Source organism: Camelus ferus, chromosome 10 (assembly GCF_009834535.1).
Source record: "Camelus ferus isolate YT-003-E chromosome 10, BCGSAC_Cfer_1.0, whole genome shotgun sequence".
NCBI classification, from domain to species: Eukaryota; Metazoa; Chordata; class Mammalia; order Artiodactyla; family Camelidae; genus Camelus; species Camelus ferus.
In genome coordinates this window covers 57,121,137-57,140,974 of record NC_045705.1, presented here as the reverse complement: position 1 = coordinate 57,140,974, position 19,838 = coordinate 57,121,137, and the positions used below count along the sequence as shown (strand labels likewise).

The window sequence follows — 19,838 nt, the reverse complement described above, 5'->3', positions numbered from 1 at the left end:
CTGGACAAATTTTTAGAAGAAACTGGCATGTCATATCTTGATCCAATCATTTCATTAAGATCATCTCTCTTTGCTCTGATCAACCATTCAGCTTTTGCCAATCCTTGATTTTTCACATAGACTTTCCTGTTAATAAGAACATAAATCTGAGCAAATGGTAGGATTCTAGAATACTTCAAGTTGATTTTGGTGTATGGTGCGAGGTAAGGATCTAAATTCATCTTCTGCATGTGAATATCCAAATTTCCAGCATTATTTGTTGGTGAGATTATCCTTTTCACATTTAAACCATGGCACTTTTGTTATAAATTAACTGACTATAAGTGAAAGAGTTTTATATTTGGATTCTCATTACTCTTCCATTGATTTGTATGTTCATCCTTGTGCCAGTTCCACATTGTCATAATGCTGTAGCTTTATGGAAGTTTTGAAATTAGAAAGCACTGAGTCTCCTAACTTCATTCTGTTTCAAAACTGTTTAGGTTTTTCTACATTTCCAAAGGAGGATCAGTCTATTAATTTCTGCAAAAACATCTGCTAGTGATTTTGACAGAGACGGCATTGAATGTACAGATTAATTTGAGGACAAGAGACATCTTAACAATACTGAAATTTCCAATCCATCAATGGTTCTCAACTTGGGTGGTTTTGTCCCCCAGGGAACACTCGGCAATTCTGGAGATGTTTCTGGTTGTCACAACTAGAGGGGAAAGGACTGTTTTGCATATAGGGCAGAGATGCTGCTGAATATCCTACAATGCCCAGGACAACCTCTTACAATGAAGTATTACCAGCCAAATAAGCCAACAGTGCTGGGGTTGGGACATATTCCACAAATATAGGACGTATCCTTATTTATTTAGATTTTTACTTCCCCAGCAATGGTTTTCAGTATATAAGCCATTTTTTTTACATTTGTTCCTTAAGCATTTTGTTTTTTCTGATGCTACTGTGAATTTAATTCTTTTAATTTCACTTTTTGGGTATTTGTTGCTGATACATAGAAATACAATTGAATTCTGAATACTGATTTTTGAATCCTGAGACCTTGCTCAACTAGTTTATTACTCTCACTACCTTTTCTGTAGATTCCTTAGGATTGTCTACATACAGAATTACACCTTCTGTGAATAAAAACAATTCTATTTCTTCCTTTTTAATCTATACGACTTTTGCTTCTTAATCTTGTCTGAATACACTGGCTACAACATCTATTACAATAATGTCCAGAAATGGTGTTCTCAATCTTAGGGTGAAATCATTCAGTATTTCAATATTAAATATCCTGTTAGATGTAGTTTTTTTATAGGTCTGCTTTGATATCAGGACAATAATGTCATCACAGGATGAGGTGGAAAAAGCTCCCTCCTCTACTTTCTGGAAGAGAGGTAGAAAATTGGTATTATTTCTTCTTTAAATTTGTGTTCACCAGTGAAGACATCTGGGCCTGAGCTTTTCTGAGGGAAGATTTTAAATTACTAATTCCATTTTTTATAGATCTATTTAGATTTTCTACTTTTTCTTTCTTTTTTGGGGGGGGGGTGTCAAAATTTTATAGATGTTAATATTGGCTAAAATAGAATTAAGATTCAGAATTTTAACCAGCCAAAGAAATTCAGATAAAATCAACATAACATACACAGAGAAATCATGGTACACAGTAATCATTTCATATCGAGTTTTACACAGAATAATATTTCATGCATGTGACTCTGTCTTGGAGAAAGGCTCCAAATGTGTGAATTTTTTAGAGGCACCTTTAAGAATTAGATGACTTTTCACTATTTCCCTCTCTATTCTATGCAAAGAAGTCACTTCAAATTTTAATTTTGATCACAGGTGCTCTATTAATAATGAAGAAAAGATATTTCATAGTTGTTGACTTTTCTGATTCTGATATGTAGTAATGACCATAAAAGAAAAAACATGGGTATTCCTGGGCCCTGGAGTTCATTCCCCTCTAAAGGTTTACTCCTATTCAGTAAGATTTTCTACTTTTTCTTGAGCTTTGGTAATTTATATCTTCCTAGGAATTTGTCAATTTCATCTACTTTCTCATAGTATTCCCTTTTCTGTAATAGTAATGGTCACTCTGTCATTCCTGTTTTTGGCAATGTTTCTTTCCTCTTTTTTTCACTGTTAGTGTAAAGGTTTATAAACTTTGATGAATGCCTCTTATTAAAGGATGGGGAACTAAAAATATACAAATATATATAGGAGGTCCAAAAATTAAACTTCTATATATTTATTTGAATGAAATAAGTGAATTAGTGCCAAACACATATGTTTAAGAAGTTCAGAATATTGTTTACAGTTGGTGGGGGAAGTGGGAGGTTGGAGGGGACAACCTAGATGTCAAAAAAAGGAATCTGCTAACATGGTACATTTTATATATATTAAAAGAATACTAAGAAACAATTTACTATAATATCTACATTATAGGACATTATAGAACAGAGTATATATATAGCAGAATATCATCTTCGAAAAGTTCACATGCGTATGTTGTTCTGTGTATACATATTTGTATATACATTATATATTACAAAGTAAACACTGCAAATACAAATTGCGCATTGAAATGTTTGCAGTGATTAGCACTAAAGGATTTAGGTGACTTAGCTTATTGCTTTTTTCTCATCTACATTTTCTAGTTTTATGTAAATGCATGTGTGGCATATAAAATAGAAATAATTTTAATTAATTAAATTTAAAGTTTAAGGTTATAAAAGGAAAACTAGAAGACACATTCCATATTCTAGAGGAACCAGCAATCTTCCTGGGAAATTTATACCTAATACTCAGGTTAGAACATAAGGGCAAACCCACAATTAAGGGGTGGGGACAGTGAGTAGGAAGTAGGCAGGGGTGTAGAGAAGGACTGTATGCCCTACCTGACTGCTGGGCCAGAGAGCAGGCCTCACTGATCCTCTTCCCGGTGAGGTAGCTGAAGACAGCCTCCACAGGGTTGTCTTTTCGGGTTAAGGAGACTTCCTCCTCAATTTGAGGTGCAGCAGTATGGGACAGCCAGCGAGAGAAAGCTCTTCTTCGTTCCAGAATCTGAATGTATTCACCAGGCTCATCCAGCTGGCTATCAAGCTCCTTCAAGTGGCCCCACAGAGCTTCACATAATGTCCATGTTAGGCTCCAGTGCTTCACAACTAAGAAAGTGACAGGAAACCAACACAATGATATGAAGTCATAGATGGAATCACTTTGTGGCATTAGAAGTACATAAACTAATAAACACCCCAAACAACAACTCAAGTTGATTTCCCTGAATCTGTCTCTACTTCACTCAACTGTGTCTTAACAAGGTCCAGGTGTGTGGTATAACAGCTTGCTCACTCCATGATACTTATGTAACAAATGTAACTCTATGCTCCTTTAAACAGGTTCTGCTAACATAATTATGGCTAATATAATCTCTTATGATAGAGGAAAGTCCTCTAATTTGATCAAATTCTGTTCACAAAACGCTTTAGGAAATACAAAGTGTTCTAAAAACTTGTGAGTTGAGTATTCTCTGCTATAGGCACAGCTTAACATTTAGTGAGCCTAAAAAATGCTCAAACATTTAAGAGTAAACCACCTCTAATCTACACAATGTAACTATACAGTAGTTACGATCTTCATTTTACAGATGAAGAAACTGAGGTATACAGAATTAAGTGACTTGCTCAAAATTACAGGCAATATGTAACAGACTCTGCTCTCATGTAGCATGTCTGGTGGGGGAGACAGTTAAAATAGTGCTTGGTAGGGATGGGCTGGATTCAAACTCAAGTAATTGAAGTCCAACTCTATACTCTTAACCACTACGCTATATTGCCCTTCAAGAAGGGAAACAAAAAGGAAGCACTGTTTACTACCTTAAGTTACTTAGGAGCATGCACTGGGAATATGACTTACCTATTTGAAAAGAAGATGAGACAACTGAAGCAAACACAGAGATGAACATAAACAATTTCCAAAACGTGTGGTATGGAACATTCCAAAAATAATCTCCATTTTTCAATAAAGGTCAGGTGAAATGTTGTGTGAAACGTGTGATTTTTCTACTTGAAATAGTACCCAAATTAGAAAAGCCCTTTATCAAAGTATTGGTTCAGAAAAACACGGTCATCATAGTTATAAAGAGATACCAGTGAGAGAGGTCAGGGAGGGAAGTTATAACCACCAAAGTTGTTGGGAAGACCAAGTGGGACTTGAGTTGGACATGGAAGAACAGGTGGTATTTAGAAAAGCAAGAAGGAAGAATCTCTCTCTCCCTATGTTCTCTGGGTGGGGAGAGATGGAATTTCATAAATCTAAGGGATTTGATCTGCTACAGTTCCTTTGAACAAGAGCATAAGAGTACTGATAAACAATGATATAATTTCTTCCTGTTTGGGATTTTCCTCATCCCAACTCTACAGATAACTGCAAGCTCAGGCATCCTCCCACTACACTGGCAGAAAGAAATGTGTACTCCTAAGAACATATGCTCCTCCTGTTCCTGAGACATCAAAGGTTAGAAGCATAGTCCATACTCACTTTGTGCTTCCAAAAAGTCTCCTGATGCTTCTTTAACCCAATCTGCATAGTCATGAATGACAGCAACTCCCGGATTGGGGACAATGAGAGGACACAGCTCATCCACATGGACAGTACTATGTTTTAATTTAAGCTCCAGAGGTGTCTGGTATAACTGCAGGTCTTCATCTGGCTTCTGTTGCCTCAAACTGAGTTTTTCCAAATGAACCTTGAATGGAGACTCAGTTAGGCTACAAGGGCAAATAACAAACAAGACAGAAAATGACAGATACTAGAATTTTCTGCCAATCAAACTTGTTTCTTTTTATGATGACAAATAAACAATGTAAAACATTCCACTGTGATTTTAAAGACATTTTGTTTCCTAAAATCAAACAATAACTTATTTGACATCTATTGAGCAAACACATTATCTGATCCATACATTTAGGATCCCAAGGCTTCTTAAGCTAGATTATAACAAGCATGGGAATCAGTACAATCAGACTTGGAAATAGCCTCTGTAATATATCTGGATACTATGAAATCTAATGGCCAAAAGCTATTTGTGGACACGTGCTTCTCAAATCATACTTAGCGAGGTATCAAAAGTCATGCGGCTAATAAGCTTATAGATATAAGGAACTGACTCTCACTTAAGACGAGCATATAGGCAAACTGGCCTTGATCCAATTTTTAAGATTGATATTAACAACCCCTAAAATATCACAACATCATAGATAACCTAGGTTTAGGATCAACATTCCTAACTGTGAGGTACAAGAGATGCTGTTTTTTTTTTATTTCTTCAAAATCAACTTTGTAAACTAAGAATAATAGGTGACCATAGATACTTAATCTGTAGTAAAGGTAGCACAATTTGTTATAATTATAAAAAGTGAACAGAAAAATGTTACATATCTTGTACAAAACTGTATGTATACTGCCTAATAACTACCACAAAAGTATATATAGATAATCAGTAGTGCATGTATCACTATAAACATACATAATATTAATGGTGGGGATTATGTAGAAATATATAACATACATAATTACCAGATTTCCTTATTTCCAAATACTTGTGTACGGGTTATCCATAGCTCATACATCTACCTTATTAGGTCTAAGATATAGGAAATGTGCTTTAATTGAGACTATGTTTTATATATGAAGAAATCACAACTATCTAAGTGAGAAAACAGAAAAATGACTAATGCAATAAAAAGGATGAACACTCAAGGAATGCTGCCGCATTAGCTTTGGGTCTGTTAAATTTCCAACTATAGTTTAACCATTAGGTAAGTATCATATACATTTCATACCCTCCTGATGATACAAACGGAGTTATTAATCATTTTAATTTTTAATTATACAAATATCTTCTGCTATCTAAAACTGTGCTGAGATTTTATCTAGAAAGATCACAAAGCAGGGCCCTGACCTTGGGTCTCTTGGTAATGAAAGGTTTTTCTCACCTACCATATTGCCTTCCTTAAAAAGCATAAGGAAATGTAACTCACGATTTAACAGCTGCTGGATTAGGCAGGAATCCATATTCCATAGACTCAACAATCTGATGATTTTCCAGTTCCTGAGAGCTGCACAGCTGTTCTCCACTATTAGCCAGAGTCCAGTTGGGGCCCCAACCAACCCGAAATGAGCGTCCCATAAACAGGGCCATGTCCATCAAGAGTTTCCCCTTTCCATAGGTGACAGACTTTTCAAGAGGGACTAGGCCTGGTTGCCTGCGTGTACCCACTGTTTTCAACTGAACCTCAGGGGCTGGGCTGGGCACCGTGAACACAGAGGTCAGGGGTGGAGGGACAGACCAAGGGGATGTGGATGGGATATTCATCAATGATGATGTTCTGGGAGTGCGACATTCTTGTAAAGAGGCACTTGGTGAAAGGAAAGTTCCACTTGTAAATTTTGATTGTAGCAACCCACCTACTAAAATAATGAGAAAAAGACTATTAGGAAATACAGTCTATTGATTCTTGAACAACAACCAGCAAAGTTGAAATTAGTTTTATTAAACTAATTAAATCAGATATAGATGGCCAGAAGCAGGTTATATATCAGACTCTGCAGAAATTACTTTTTCAATCAGGAAATCAAGGCAGGAATTCTAATGATGATGATGTCAACAACAATAACATTAATAACAAACACTATTACTATTTAAAAAACTATCTAGCACTTACCTGCAGCAGAATCCATATAAGCCATATGTATACATTGTTTCATTATTTCATTTTATCCTTCAATAACTTTAAGTGAAGAATATTACTGCTCTCATTTTATAGGTAGGAAAACTGGGCTGTTCTGTTACTTGTCCAAATCCACAAAGCTACTAAGTGGCATGCCTGAGAGGTAAGCCCAGATAAGTCTGACACCAAGGCTCATGCCCTCATCAGAATGCCAAATGCAACCCTTTCTTAGTCACTATAAAAAGTAAGATCAGAACTCAAATTCCTAACACTCCAGCACTCAGTGCTAGACTTAAGGAAACAAGAACCCACTGAAGCATCTTGTGTTGCATATATGCCTTTTAGAAGGATAGTTCTTGTTACTATTGCCTGTTTCCTATCTAAAGCAAGGAGTTAGTTATTGAAGTATGAGGTTTCATGTAGTGCTCATTATGGAAAAGGCTGTTATAAAAGTTTAACTGATGCTTTATTATTTTTTTTTAAATGAAAGTTTGTAATAAGGGCACTGAAAAGAATTGAAAAATAAACATTTAGTTTTTAAGACAACATAAACAAATCTCTTCCTAGTAGTTCCTCTGGCTTTCAAAATGTTCTGAAATTATACCTGCTTATTAAGTGCTTTGTTGATACCAACACTTGACCTCCAATCCACATAGTTACAAGCTCACTAGAAAAGAAAAAGCTTTAAAATGAAACAGGTAAATGCTTCCCTGGGAATTTGGGAAGGTTTAGGGCAAAGCAGAAAAGCTTTGTGTATTGTAAGAAGCAACAGTTGCCCTTGGAAAGCAGTAAGGATAGTGTTAGAACTATACAGAGTATAGTGCAGGACGATACGCCCCTAAACAAAACACAAATGCCTTTTTCTCCATACAACTTCTGCATCTGCACCAAATAATCTTGTTTTTTTAAAAACGGGCCCCACCTAACATATTTTTAAGAGTACGTTTCCTTTGGCATCTTTATTATCAGATGCCTTTAGAGGGATATTTGCTAGAAGTTGACTCAACTTAGAAGAAGATACATGAGTAGCTGAACTTTATGGCTTTCTTGTAAAACAGCATTTTTTACAGTACCTAGTGAACGGGATTTTGATGAGTGAGTTGCTGAAATGGGGAGCCTGGGAGAACAGATTTCTTGAGAAGTATCTGCTTTAGAAGGAAGGCGACTGAAGCGTTGATCCATGACCATATCTACATCTTCTTCATCAGCAAGCAAAGATGCTTTCATGATCTAAAAAGGTAATACTTATAGAATGAATATGCTCCCCAAATGCAAAGGCCATAAAAGAAAAATACAGTTTACAACAACCAATAAAAAGTTCTGTCTCAGGCTGTGTCCAGAGCTAGTATAAAATTGTGTGACTGACTCCATTACACTATGTGTGCCTGGAGGATAGAAGTTATGTAAAACTCCTCTCCTTTGTATATGCAGTCTCACCAGAGCCTGGCACACAGCATTACTCACATGTTTGCTCAATGAATTAATTTCAAAGTCAAAAAGAAGACAAAGGCTATATTCATAATGTGACAAAAGGCATAAGCAGGAGCAAGTGGAGACAGAGCTTAAAGAAACTTGTATCTATGTTTTTTTTTTTTTTAACTTTTGTGGAGCACTTTCTAGAGCCTCAAAACCACTCTGAAGTAAATGAACTATAAAATGAATATTTTATAGAGAAACATCAGTGCTCACACATATTAAATGACTTGCCCAAAAGTCACATAGTAATGGTTACAAAACTGAAGTTAGAATCTAGGTCTTCTGAATCTCCATATAGCCTTCCCTCCACAAACAGGAAAATGATGCCCAAACATGGGCCACATTCCTGTTTCTTCTCATTCCAATGACCACTCAATGCTCTTAAGTGATTAATGAAGGAAAAAACCTGATGTTATGAAAGGGAGATAAATATTAGTTTGGATTCCTGGTGTAGTAAGGATGGGTTAGGACTTCACCTGTAAGACATGTGGATTAATTCCCAGTGAAGATGCAATGTGTGTTGAGGCGGACACAGGTTCCTGATCCTCAGGCACGCTCTCTTCTAACATGGAATCCAAAACTGGCTCCTGGGTGATATCTACCATGTCACTGTCCAGTTCCACAACCCTCCCTAACTGCTCCACCTCTGGGCTCTGGCTCTGTAGATAGCAGAAAGATTAGGGAAGCAGCATTAAATTACACCAAATAGACATAGAGCTTCTAGACCATATTAAGTTTATTTAGAATAAAACAGTATTAGATTCTGCCCATTCTATTATAATGTGAGGTAACAAATTTGCTAATGAGGATTTAATAACAATTACTCCAAAGTTCTTCTATTAGTACTTAGGATCTAAATGAGGATTCATGGAATCACCCTTCTGCAATGTTATGGTCTGCTGTCTGCAATCTATGCCAGCACTCACCCTGAACAAATGGTAGCCTTCAAATAAAGATTATGCTTTCCCTGATTTAGCTAGCAACTGTAATTTTCTGATTCACACAGGGTTATCCTGCCCTTACACTGCCTTGTAGCCAGAAATCAATAGGCCAAGAGAATAAAAGGGACAAGTATCAAAGTCTTCAGTAACTTTGCATTTTCTTAAAGAAAACATTTAGAAATAAAATTTCTAGTTAACACACACAACTTTGACCTTGGAATTTATCTTTTGAGTGACTGAATCCTAAGGTTAACTGGGTTCTACCTGCACAGTACCATGTCAGATGAGGAATGTCTACTCTAATTTCCCAAAGGAAACACAAAATAACATGAGGAACATTTTCAATCCGGGAATAATTCATTTATGTTTAAATGTGTCGAGAGTTATATTCACATTTATTAAGCAGTTTTAAAGATACAGCCATGATTAACAGTATGGTTTAAAAAGGTAAATACAAAGCTGAAACACACTGTAAAATTAATTGGCTCAGAACATTTCATTAAATATATCCTAAAGTCACATACGACTTGGTAAAATGTTAACAAGGGGCTAAACCAATTTATGAAACATCCTCATCTAAGAGTTCTACCAGTTATCTTTCTTATATCATCTGTAGATTGCTAAACCCCTACAATTTTTTGGTTTATCTTTCACAAGTGGCCTATTTCATGCAAAATTTCAAAAGGATGCTATTATACAACAGATGGTTTAAAAAAAGTTTCATGACTTCTTTGGACCAAGAAACAATTAGTGTAACTGTTAAAAACTTATTTTCAAAGGTATATCTATTACTCCTCTGCATCCCTTCCACAAATATCCTCACTAAAAAAATGATTACTCCCATCTATAACCATACCAAAAAAACCCCCCAAAAAACTGGGGTGTTGGATACAGTGAATTGCCACTTTAGTCGTGAACATTCCCCAAGGACTGCTCTAACAAAACTGGAGGCTAGGTAACAGTTAAAATGCAAAAATGGTACTTTTTAAAACTCCCCAGACTCTGTAAACTTGTCAGAATACCCTCTTCTGCTTGTTCCCATAATATTGTCTGTACTTATTTTACATAATGTACCATGACATATTATTTCTTGTAATATATATACACACACACATAAATGTGTGTGTGTATATATATATTTGTCCTACCAGATTGTGAAGGCTTGAAAGCAGAGATTATAACCTACTATTTTATGTATCTAACACCAAGTAGTGTTAAATCCAATATTCATCAAAACACTTTATTTCTACTGCCTAATGCAGTGCTTGCTATAAGGTAGAAAATGCGACTAATAACTATAAAAGGATAAAGAGTGATTATAGGTGGGAAGAAAGGAAGAAGGGGGAGGATGGCTCCAATTTTTTATACTATTCAACAAACGAGTAATAGTAACAGCAAGACATGCTCACTTAGAACGTTTTGGCAAAGTGGGAGGATTTCATCAAATAACTAGATCAGAGTCCTATGGGACTCAGCCTATCTTGAAGAATGCCAAGGATCAAGATTTTATTTGCTTTACCCTTATGCGTAGACTTCAAACCTAATAGGCTAATATCGTCGAATAAGTGAACAGGGGAAAAGAATTACTATGAAACTATGAGGTCCAGGCAAAATCCTAGAACCCCCGTGTGTGAATTTTAAGTATATCTAAGTAATTGCAATAAACTACCCCAAAAGAGGTTACTTTTAAAGAAATCTTGGGAGAGCAGGTGCTTCTTCAAAGCCAGTCCTAGAAAGAAAAGTAGACTAATAAAAAATTGGTGACTCAGAAGAAATTAAGGAAGGAAAGAAGGAAAAAGAAAAGAAGTCCATTACAAATACTAAGTACACAGACACTATTTGTAAAATGACTGTCTCTTTAGATACATGGAAGGTCAGGTTTCAGTACTGAAACATTAATGTTTTTGGAAATCTCGATTCTCTAACTCATATAACAAAATCCTAAAGATAAAATATCTCTTAATCCAATAAAGTAATTCAAATAAGTAAAGTATATCAAGATACCCTTATTCAATGAAGGGTGAATACCCAATCCAAGGTCAAACCGATGTTTAAATAATTCGTATTGTCCTCCCAGCCAAACAGCTTAATCCAGTATAACTACTACTATTGCCTGCCTCCAAAACAATCTGTTTTCTAAGTGCAAAGAATGTTTTATGTTCATTTTGCTGGAAAATCAGCACTGTCAACAATATTGTGTTCAAGGGAAATTCCATAACAGGGTTTCAAAGGCCCACAAGAATGTGCATGTTTATACACATACATTCATGGATATTACTGCAGGAGGAATATGACTCAATAACATGAATATATGAAGCAAAAGGACTTTGTGGCTATAGAATTATTTTATATATATGTAATATATAAAAACTAGATAAAATATGAATGAAAATATATAGATTCACTGGATAAATTTAGATAGCTGCCACTTTATCTTTTTTTAAAATGTAAACAAAAGATAAAGTGGAATTTTATTCTAAACCCTAATCACTTTTTTCCTTTAAAAAACTTTTTTATGAAGTACAACTATAAAAAATTTATTTGAATGCGCTCATCAAGTGAACAATTATTGAATGCGCTCATCAAGTGACTTGCTAAGTTTCTGAGCAAGTCAACTCGTTTGCTTTGACTGTACTGAACACAAGTCACATTTCAGAATAAGGCTGAGAGGAAAAAGCAACGTGTCTCTCTACCTCAATGCCAAAGATCTGACAAACAGTTCTGAACCCTGGGTGTGTATCTCAATCACCTGACCCTGAGCCTCATGCTAAATCTATAGAATCAAAGCTCACCAAGGTACTGAGGCAGTCAGCTGAAAACTAAGTCTCAGATGAGCATTTTGGAACAAATGTTCTAACTACCAAACAAATGTTTGCAACCGCCTTAATTCATCTGTGTGATGAAGGTTTTTCTGCCAACATTTTCCCTAACTTAAAAGGCATAAGAGATTACATAAAAATTTAGTTACCTTTCTGTTTTCTGTTTGCTTAGATTTACTTGCTTCTTTAGGAGCAAAGCAAGGCTTAAGAATGAAATGCAAAGAGGGGACTGAGGAAATTATATAAAAGGTAGTAGAATAAATGTAACCATTAAACAAAACCAGTTTCCTAGCCTCAAAGAATCCCCCCACCCTCAGAGAACCTGAGAGTGTGTACAGAGGGGAAAAAAAGCTACAACAGACTGAAGGACCACCACATCACAGAAATCAATCTCTTCAGGAGGCCAGGTGACAATGTGAAGACAGTCATCTTGATGCTTGGATGAGAAGACGATGCTGTTCCCAGTTTATTCAGATGGTTCAAGTATTTTCCTCATGCCAAGTAAAATGTAGGTCTCTGGTACTAATAACTAAAAACTGTGCAACCACTAGCATTTCCCACCCACCTCACACAGGTCACTGGGCATCACAGTTGAAGAGTTCTCCAGAATCACACATTACTGGTCTAACACATTAGCGTGAATATCTAAACAATCTACCCATTTCTCCCATTTCTGCTTCGTGCACCCAAAAGGTCAAAGACCACCAACTTCCTCTATCAAAGAGATACCTGAAAAAGATACCTATTCATTGTTCTCATTGCCCATCTTAATCCTTACCACCTCTTTTTCCTAGACCTTGTTCTGAAATTTTTTGGTGCTCAACTTTTCAAAAGAACTCTCACCTAGTGTAGTGCCATCATAGAAATTTACAGATACCTCTTACTATTTGTATTCAGGGAATTAAAGAGCCTAAAACCACTGATGTGATATCAACAGTACATAAATTTTCTGTCTGTCCACAGAGAAGCTTTTCTTTTCCAGCTGTATATTTAGGATCCTACGTACTACTTTTATTGGCAGAAATGAAGGCTAACTCTTATCTTAGAAATACATGTAAACGTAAGATTAAAAAACACTTTGGAAAGAGAATTTATACAAAGTATGTGAGTCAGACAAAATGAATATGGGTAACTGGAAACTCAAGTCCATTTATAGCCATTTCTTAAATTCAGAAGAGATTTCTTGGGGCTATTCGAAATGCTACAAATAGTATAAAGATAAGTCAGCATATGTCCCATTTCCCACTTATTGGACCCCCCCCCACGCGCAAACATGAACATACGTACACAACAATCTGCAGACAGTGCCTCCCAAGAAATTATTTAATAAATCATAAAAATCGCACATTTTAGCAGCCATAAGAATTGTAGCGTGGAAAATTCCAAAGGTCCTGCTTTTAGCAGCTGAGAGGTAGAGGATGCTTTACAAAGAAATTCTGTATCAAGTTCTCTTCTTTGAGGGAGTATGGCAGCAAAGAAAAAAAATTTTTTTATAACTTGACTGAATATAAACAACATCCAAATGAAAGTAAAACTCTTTACGTGTTGGCAAAAAAACTACCTGATATTTAAAATACAAACCTTTCCTTACAAGGACAAAAGGCATATACTGGCTTAACAATACTGAAAAAGAGTATGATACAAGTAACTGCAATAAACAATGCAGCCCCTACTCTCTCCAAGCCAAGTAATTCATTTGTATTCTAAAGCTTTATGTATTTTCATAAAGATTATGTATTGTTAAAATACAAATATCAAGAGATTACCTGAAGTATAAGTGAACAACTTGAGAAAAATGGAGTTTAAAAACCCTCGCAGAAAGCTAATTGAACTTTTTAAAAATCCACAGAGGTAAAGAATAAGAATAAACTGCACATTAGATGGTCAACAAAAGTAGGATTTACTTGGCATCAACCTACACAAGCAAAATACTATCTTAAGTTGATCACTGAGCAGAGAATTCAGAAGTCCAAATGAAAGAGAGGGAGGTGTTTAAGAATGACAATCTGTAGAAGCAATGATCCAAACAGCAAGAGAATTCTTTAAATCTCTCAAGTAAAAAACAGATGCCAGTACCACCTTAAGCCCTCCTTTGTACTTGTCTCAATATGATTGCCAATACATTTGTACTCTTCAAAGTTCCAGGTGTCACATAACAGCTTTGTACTAGCTGAATGACTTGCTTTCAACTTCTGTATCATGGATTCCATTCAAATTCATTGTCCTGTCTCTACCTGGGGTGGAGGTGCTGGTTTGCCATTAAGAGCCATCTGGAATGGGGTGGCCTGGCCTGCAGGAGGCAAAGGGGCAGTCTTCAACTTCTTTGTACTAGTTTTGGATGGCCGTTCCTCCTCCTCTTCATCAGAATCCTGAAGGCCATACTTAGAAAAATGGGAGACCTAAGGAAGAGAAGAATCCAACAAAATCAATTTTAACACTATTACATTCAGAAGGGTTTCCACAATGCTTGCCCTTGCAACCTTGCAGAATTAGCTTTAAAAAAAAAATCAAAATATTTAAAGCACAATGAATGTCATTTATCACACTTTACTGTTTTCCCAAGATTTAGATGTTTGGTACATGTAGTACTCATATAATTACTGAATATATTAATACAGGAAACTATATCCAAAAGAGCCCTTACTATTTTCGCATCTACATACTGTCTAGTTCTTCTCTACATACACAAAGGCCTTCAACAGGCTAAATAATCCAACTGGCCTAGAAGAGAGAGTCCACTGTACTAAACTATCAAGGAAAGAAGTCAACATCTACATCCCCAAAATCTTTAAAAGAATAACAATTATTTAGGAAGAGCTGATCTATCAAGAGACAAAAATTCTGCCTAATGTCCCTAATGATGCCACAAATTAGAAAAACCACACTGTAGAGGTGTATCTAAATGGTCACAAGATAGGGTGCAGGATTTGAATCATCAGCCCATAAAGTTTGTAACTGCTCCCTTACTGCTCTGGGGTTTAACAACATGTGTAATTTTGAGCATATTATTATGTGTCTCTGTATCTATTTTCTAATTTGTAAAAACAGAATTTGAGAGGATCCCTTCTAACATAGTTTATAACTATAGTTTATAAGAACTAGGCTTATAACTTCTATACACTATATACTGTTTATAATGTCTAACTACAGTTTATAAGAACTAGGTTAAGTGACTATACCTTAAACACCCAAGAACCTGTTTCAGGACGGTACTCTTTGAACTGAGCTCCTTGTTTCCTTGAAACTGCTTCCAATCTTCCCTCATAGTTGATATCAGCAAGTCGATCTGGGCTCTTTATTAAACATCGAGATGTTTTATCTGTTGGCCAAACTCCATCCAATGTAACTTCAGCCTTCCTATAATAAACAACCGAGTGAAGTGTAAATGTTTCATATTTAGGACCAGAAAGCCAAGTAACATCTATATAAATAGCAAATAAAGCTAACTGTGTTACTTTGGAATTATTCTGCAGGTGTTTCATAAACTTGAGTCTTGCCTCCCAAGGTAGACTGGCTTAAGAGCAAGGAATTACCTCTACACCAACTAAGTATCTGATTCTAGAGTGTCAAACTCCTTTTATCTGATTTTAGTAACACTTAAGCTATATACATCCTTAACCAAGTCCAGTGCTTATGGACTTAAGATCTTAGTGAAGCTCTTAAAGTGCTATTGTAAATAACAACAATAGTAATAACAGTGGCAACTACTAACAATAAATGCCTGCAGAATGAGGTATGAGGAACATCACAGTATTAATCATTAAACAGTGAGTGTGAAGAGGACTATAATAATGGTAATGTGCTTCTTCTAAGAGCAATATTTGAAATCAAGGATATGTCCTATTCATTCTGTACACCTTGCATCTAGTACAATGACTAGCATATAATAGATGACTTTTTAAATATTATTTTATTGTAGCAAAGAAGTATGATAGAGGTTACCATTTAACCATTTCTAACTGTACCATTCAGTAGTATTAAACATATTCACATTGTTGTGTGAACAATCTCCAGAACTTCTTCATCTTGAAAAACCGAAACTCTACCCATTAAAAAACAACTCCCCATTTCTCTCTATGTCCAGCCACCTGGCAACCACTATTCTACTTCCTGCTTCTATGAATCTGATCTCTAGATGCCTCAAATAAATTGAATCATAGAGTATTTGTCTTTCTGCAACCGGCTTATTTCACTTAGCATAATATCCTACAGGTTCATCCAAGTTGTAGCATGTGTCAGAGTTCCTTCCTTTTTTAAGGCTAACATTCCATTGTGTGTATACCTCATGGCTACTATGAATAGTGCTGCTATGAATATGGGTATGTAAATATTTTTTCAAGCTCCTGCCTTTAATTCTTTTAGATATATACTCAGAAGTGGAATTGCTGGATCACCTTTAACTTTTTGAGGAACCATCATGCATACTCTTTTCCATAGTAGCTGTGCCACATTTTACATTCCCACCAACACACAAAGGCTCCAATTTCTCCACACTTTCACAAAAACACGTTACTTTTCTTTTATAGTAACCTCCTAAAGGGTGTGATAGCTCACTGTGGTTTAAATTTGCATTTCCCTAATTATTAGCAATGTTGAGCATCTTTTTTATTTTTACTATTTGTTGCCTATGCATTTAGAGTTGGGCCTAGGAAATCCTTGTTCAATATGTTGTGAAACTTCTCCAATGCCTTATTCTAAGAGTTTTATGGTTTTAAGTCTTATGTTTAGGTCTTTGATTCATTTAATTTTTATATACAGCATAAGGTAAGGGTCTAACTTCATTCTTCTTCACATGGATATTCAGTTTTTCCAAAAATATTTGTTGAAGAGATTGTTCTCTTCCCATCTCATGGTCTCGGCAAGCTTACAGAAAATCATTTAATCATATATGTGGCTATCTGTGGTACTGGTGAGATTCTGTATAAAATGAGGATGAATTTTTCTATTTCTGCAAGAAATGTAACTGGTCAGGGGGAAGTACAACTCAGTGGCAGAGCGTGTGCTTAGCATGTACAAGGTCCTGGGTTTAATCCCCAGTACCTCCATTAAAATAAATAAATAAAAACCTAACCCCCCCCAAAAAAGACTGACTAAATAAATAATTAATTAAAAAATCTTTTTTTTAAAAAAAGGACATGCAACTGGGATTTTGATAGGGATCGCATTACATCAGTAGATTGCTTTGGGTAAAACAGACATTCTAACAATTTTAAGCCTTTTAATCCATGAGCATGGGCTATCTTTCCATTTATTTGTCTTCCAATTTCTCTCAGCAATGTTTTATAGTTTTCAGTGTACAAGTCTTTTGCCTCCTTGGTTAACTTTATTCCTAAGTATTTTATTCTTTTTGACGTTACTGTAAGTCAAACTGCTTAACTTCCTTTTCAGATAATTCATTGCTAGTGTACAGAAACTCAACTGATTTTTTTGTGTTGATTTTACATCCTGCTACCTTGCTGAATTTGTTTATTAGCTATATGTTTTTTGTGGAATCTTCAGGCTTTCTATGCATAAGATTTTGTCATCAGTGAACAGAGATAATTTTACTTCTTTCTTTCCAATTTGAATGTCTTTTTTTTTTATTTAATTGCTTTTGCTAGGACTTCCAGTATTATGTTGAATGGAGGAGGCAAAACTCAGCATCCTTGTCTTATTCCTGATTCCACAAGAAAAGCTTTCAGTCTTTCACTACTGAGTATGATATTCACTGTGGGTTTTTCAAATATGGCCTTTATTATGCTGAGGTAGTTTCCTTCTATCTCTGTTTTGTTCAGTGTTTTTATCATGAAAGAGTGTTGAACTTTGTTAAAAATGCTTTTCTGCATCAATTGAGATATCACGTGGTTTTCTTCCTTCATTCTATAAATGTGGTTCCTTATATTCATCAATTTTTGTAGTTAAGCCATCTGTACATTCCAGAAATAAATCTGATTTGGTCATGGTGTATAATCCTTTCAATGTACTGCTGAATTCTATTTGCTAGTATTTTGTTGAGGGTGTTTACATCAATATTCAAAGATACTTGTCTGTAGTTCTGCTTTGGAATCAGGGTGATGCTTGATTCACAGAATTAGTTAGGAAGTGTTCCCTCCTCAATTTTTTGGAAGAGTCTGAGGAGAACTGACATGAATTCTTCTTTAAATGCTTGGCAGAATTCACCAGTGAAATAATCTGGTCCAGCATATGGGGTTGGGGAGCTGATTACTAACTCAATCTCCTTGTTAGTTATAGGGCTGTTCAGATTTTCTATCTCTTCATGACTCAATCTTGGTAAGTTGTGAACATAAATCATTTTAACTATGGCCCTTTAACCTGTGGAAAAAGATATTAGAAGCTACTATCTCATACTAAAATATAGAGAAAGAGTGAAGCATGGCCACAGCAGAAATAAGAAAATAAATACTATTAAAAAGTATTTTTGGAAACTAATAATTGGACCTGATAATATTATAAAAAAAGGAGTCAAAAAGGTCACAGTGTAGCATTTATCACTTATATTTTTAAACAAAAGTAGACAGACAATAATCATACACTGTACAGTAATTCAAAAAAGCTAAGCTGCAAAAAATTTATAACACAAATTTGTGCTAACAGAGAAAAAATTGTGATTTAGCTGATTATTTTCCAAATAGGTAAATAAATTCATACCTATTTAGTCCTTCACCCACAGGTGGTTTTTGGTTATCATCTAAATAGACAATCACTTCTTTCCTTCGGATATGCACAATATCATCTAAATTTAGATTTGTCAAATTCACTTCTCCTTCAAAATAGATTGAACCATAACCTATAAGGCAGAGTAAACAGTTAAAAACTTATCTTGTATAGAGGGCAAATATCTACTAGTAAGCAGTTTTAAACATTAATGAATGTTTTAAATCATCTAGCAACACTTTGAATGGGTTATTTCATCTAACATAAGTATTAGAAGGTGATATCAAATACAGTGTTAACCTGATTTAACATATGCATTTTCACAGCACTTGTGTTATCCTCAAAACAGCCTTTAAAAATCTCTTCCCAAGTATCTGTACTGCTGCTCAATAAACAACCCTTAGCCCCAGCCTGCAGCATGAATTAAAATACCCAAATCCTTCTTTTAGTGTTAAAATACAGCAAGACGAGATTTTTTTACCCAAGAAAATTAAATCCGTAATAACTTAATATGAAGTTGAACCTAAATATCACCCATCTCTTGTCAACAATTCAATTTTCTCACTTAGTATTTCTTGCTGTTTACAGTATTTTCTTTAATTGTTGAAAACTGCAGTAGGTCAAATACTTACCAAAGAATGTTACAAGGTTCTAGTCTTATTTTGTTACTTGTCAATCAGCATCTAGTCACGCCAAGGTGGGTCCAAATGTAGGCAAAACACAAATTCAGCTATCAAGAGCTTCCTTTACTTAACTACAGAAATAAGGTGTAGATCTCTGGCTTATCCACTAACTCACACTCACCTTTACGACCAATAGTGAAGTCAGAGACGATGCACTCTCCTTTATCATTGGTAATTTTAGCAAGGTCATCCATGGATGGAATAGTATAGTAACCAACCTTAGTGAGAACAATGCCTATGATAAAAGAAACAGAATATAGTATTAGTTGTGACTTTCCTTAATTAGAGAATATTCAGTAATATTCATTTCACTTTTTCCTTTTAAAAAATTTCCTACAAAAAGGATAATTTAAAAAACTACCTGAAATAATCGGAACTAAATTTTTATGTAAAGAGAAAGTATACTGAAATAAAGCATTTTTCCAAACTGGTTTTCTAAGAAACACTACTCCCGGGGGAAACCATTTTTTTTTTTTAAAAAAAAAAGCTTTCTGGTCAAATAACTTTGGGGAACATGCACAAGATAGTATATTACAG

The 19,838-nt window shown here is 35.2% G+C and overlaps 1 protein-coding gene across 7 annotated transcripts in view; it reads right to left on the bottom strand.

The window, feature by feature from the left end:
- NUP98 (nucleoporin 98 and 96 precursor) overlaps nucleotides 1-19,838 on the bottom strand; it is an 81,640-nt gene that overhangs the window by 10,221 nt on the left and 51,581 nt on the right. For 6 of the 7 annotated variants that reach the window (XM_032489229.1, XM_032489228.1, XM_032489233.1 and 3 more), the window contains 9 exons: nucleotides 19,423-19,536; nucleotides 18,613-18,751; nucleotides 15,144-15,321; nucleotides 14,199-14,363; nucleotides 8,681-8,863; nucleotides 7,802-7,958; nucleotides 6,039-6,468; nucleotides 4,537-4,766; nucleotides 2,895-3,161 (listed from right to left, as the gene is read on the bottom strand). In XM_032489229.1, coding sequence (XP_032345120.1) covers nucleotides 2,895-3,161; nucleotides 4,537-4,766; nucleotides 6,039-6,468; nucleotides 7,802-7,958; nucleotides 8,681-8,863; nucleotides 14,199-14,363; nucleotides 15,144-15,321; nucleotides 18,613-18,751; nucleotides 19,423-19,536 — 1,863 coding nt within the window. The remainder of the gene's footprint in view (nucleotides 1-2,894; nucleotides 3,162-4,536; nucleotides 4,767-6,038; nucleotides 6,469-7,801; nucleotides 7,959-8,680; nucleotides 8,864-14,198; nucleotides 14,364-15,143; nucleotides 15,322-18,612; nucleotides 18,752-19,422; nucleotides 19,537-19,838) is intronic. The other variant, XM_032489230.1, reaches the window with a different exon arrangement.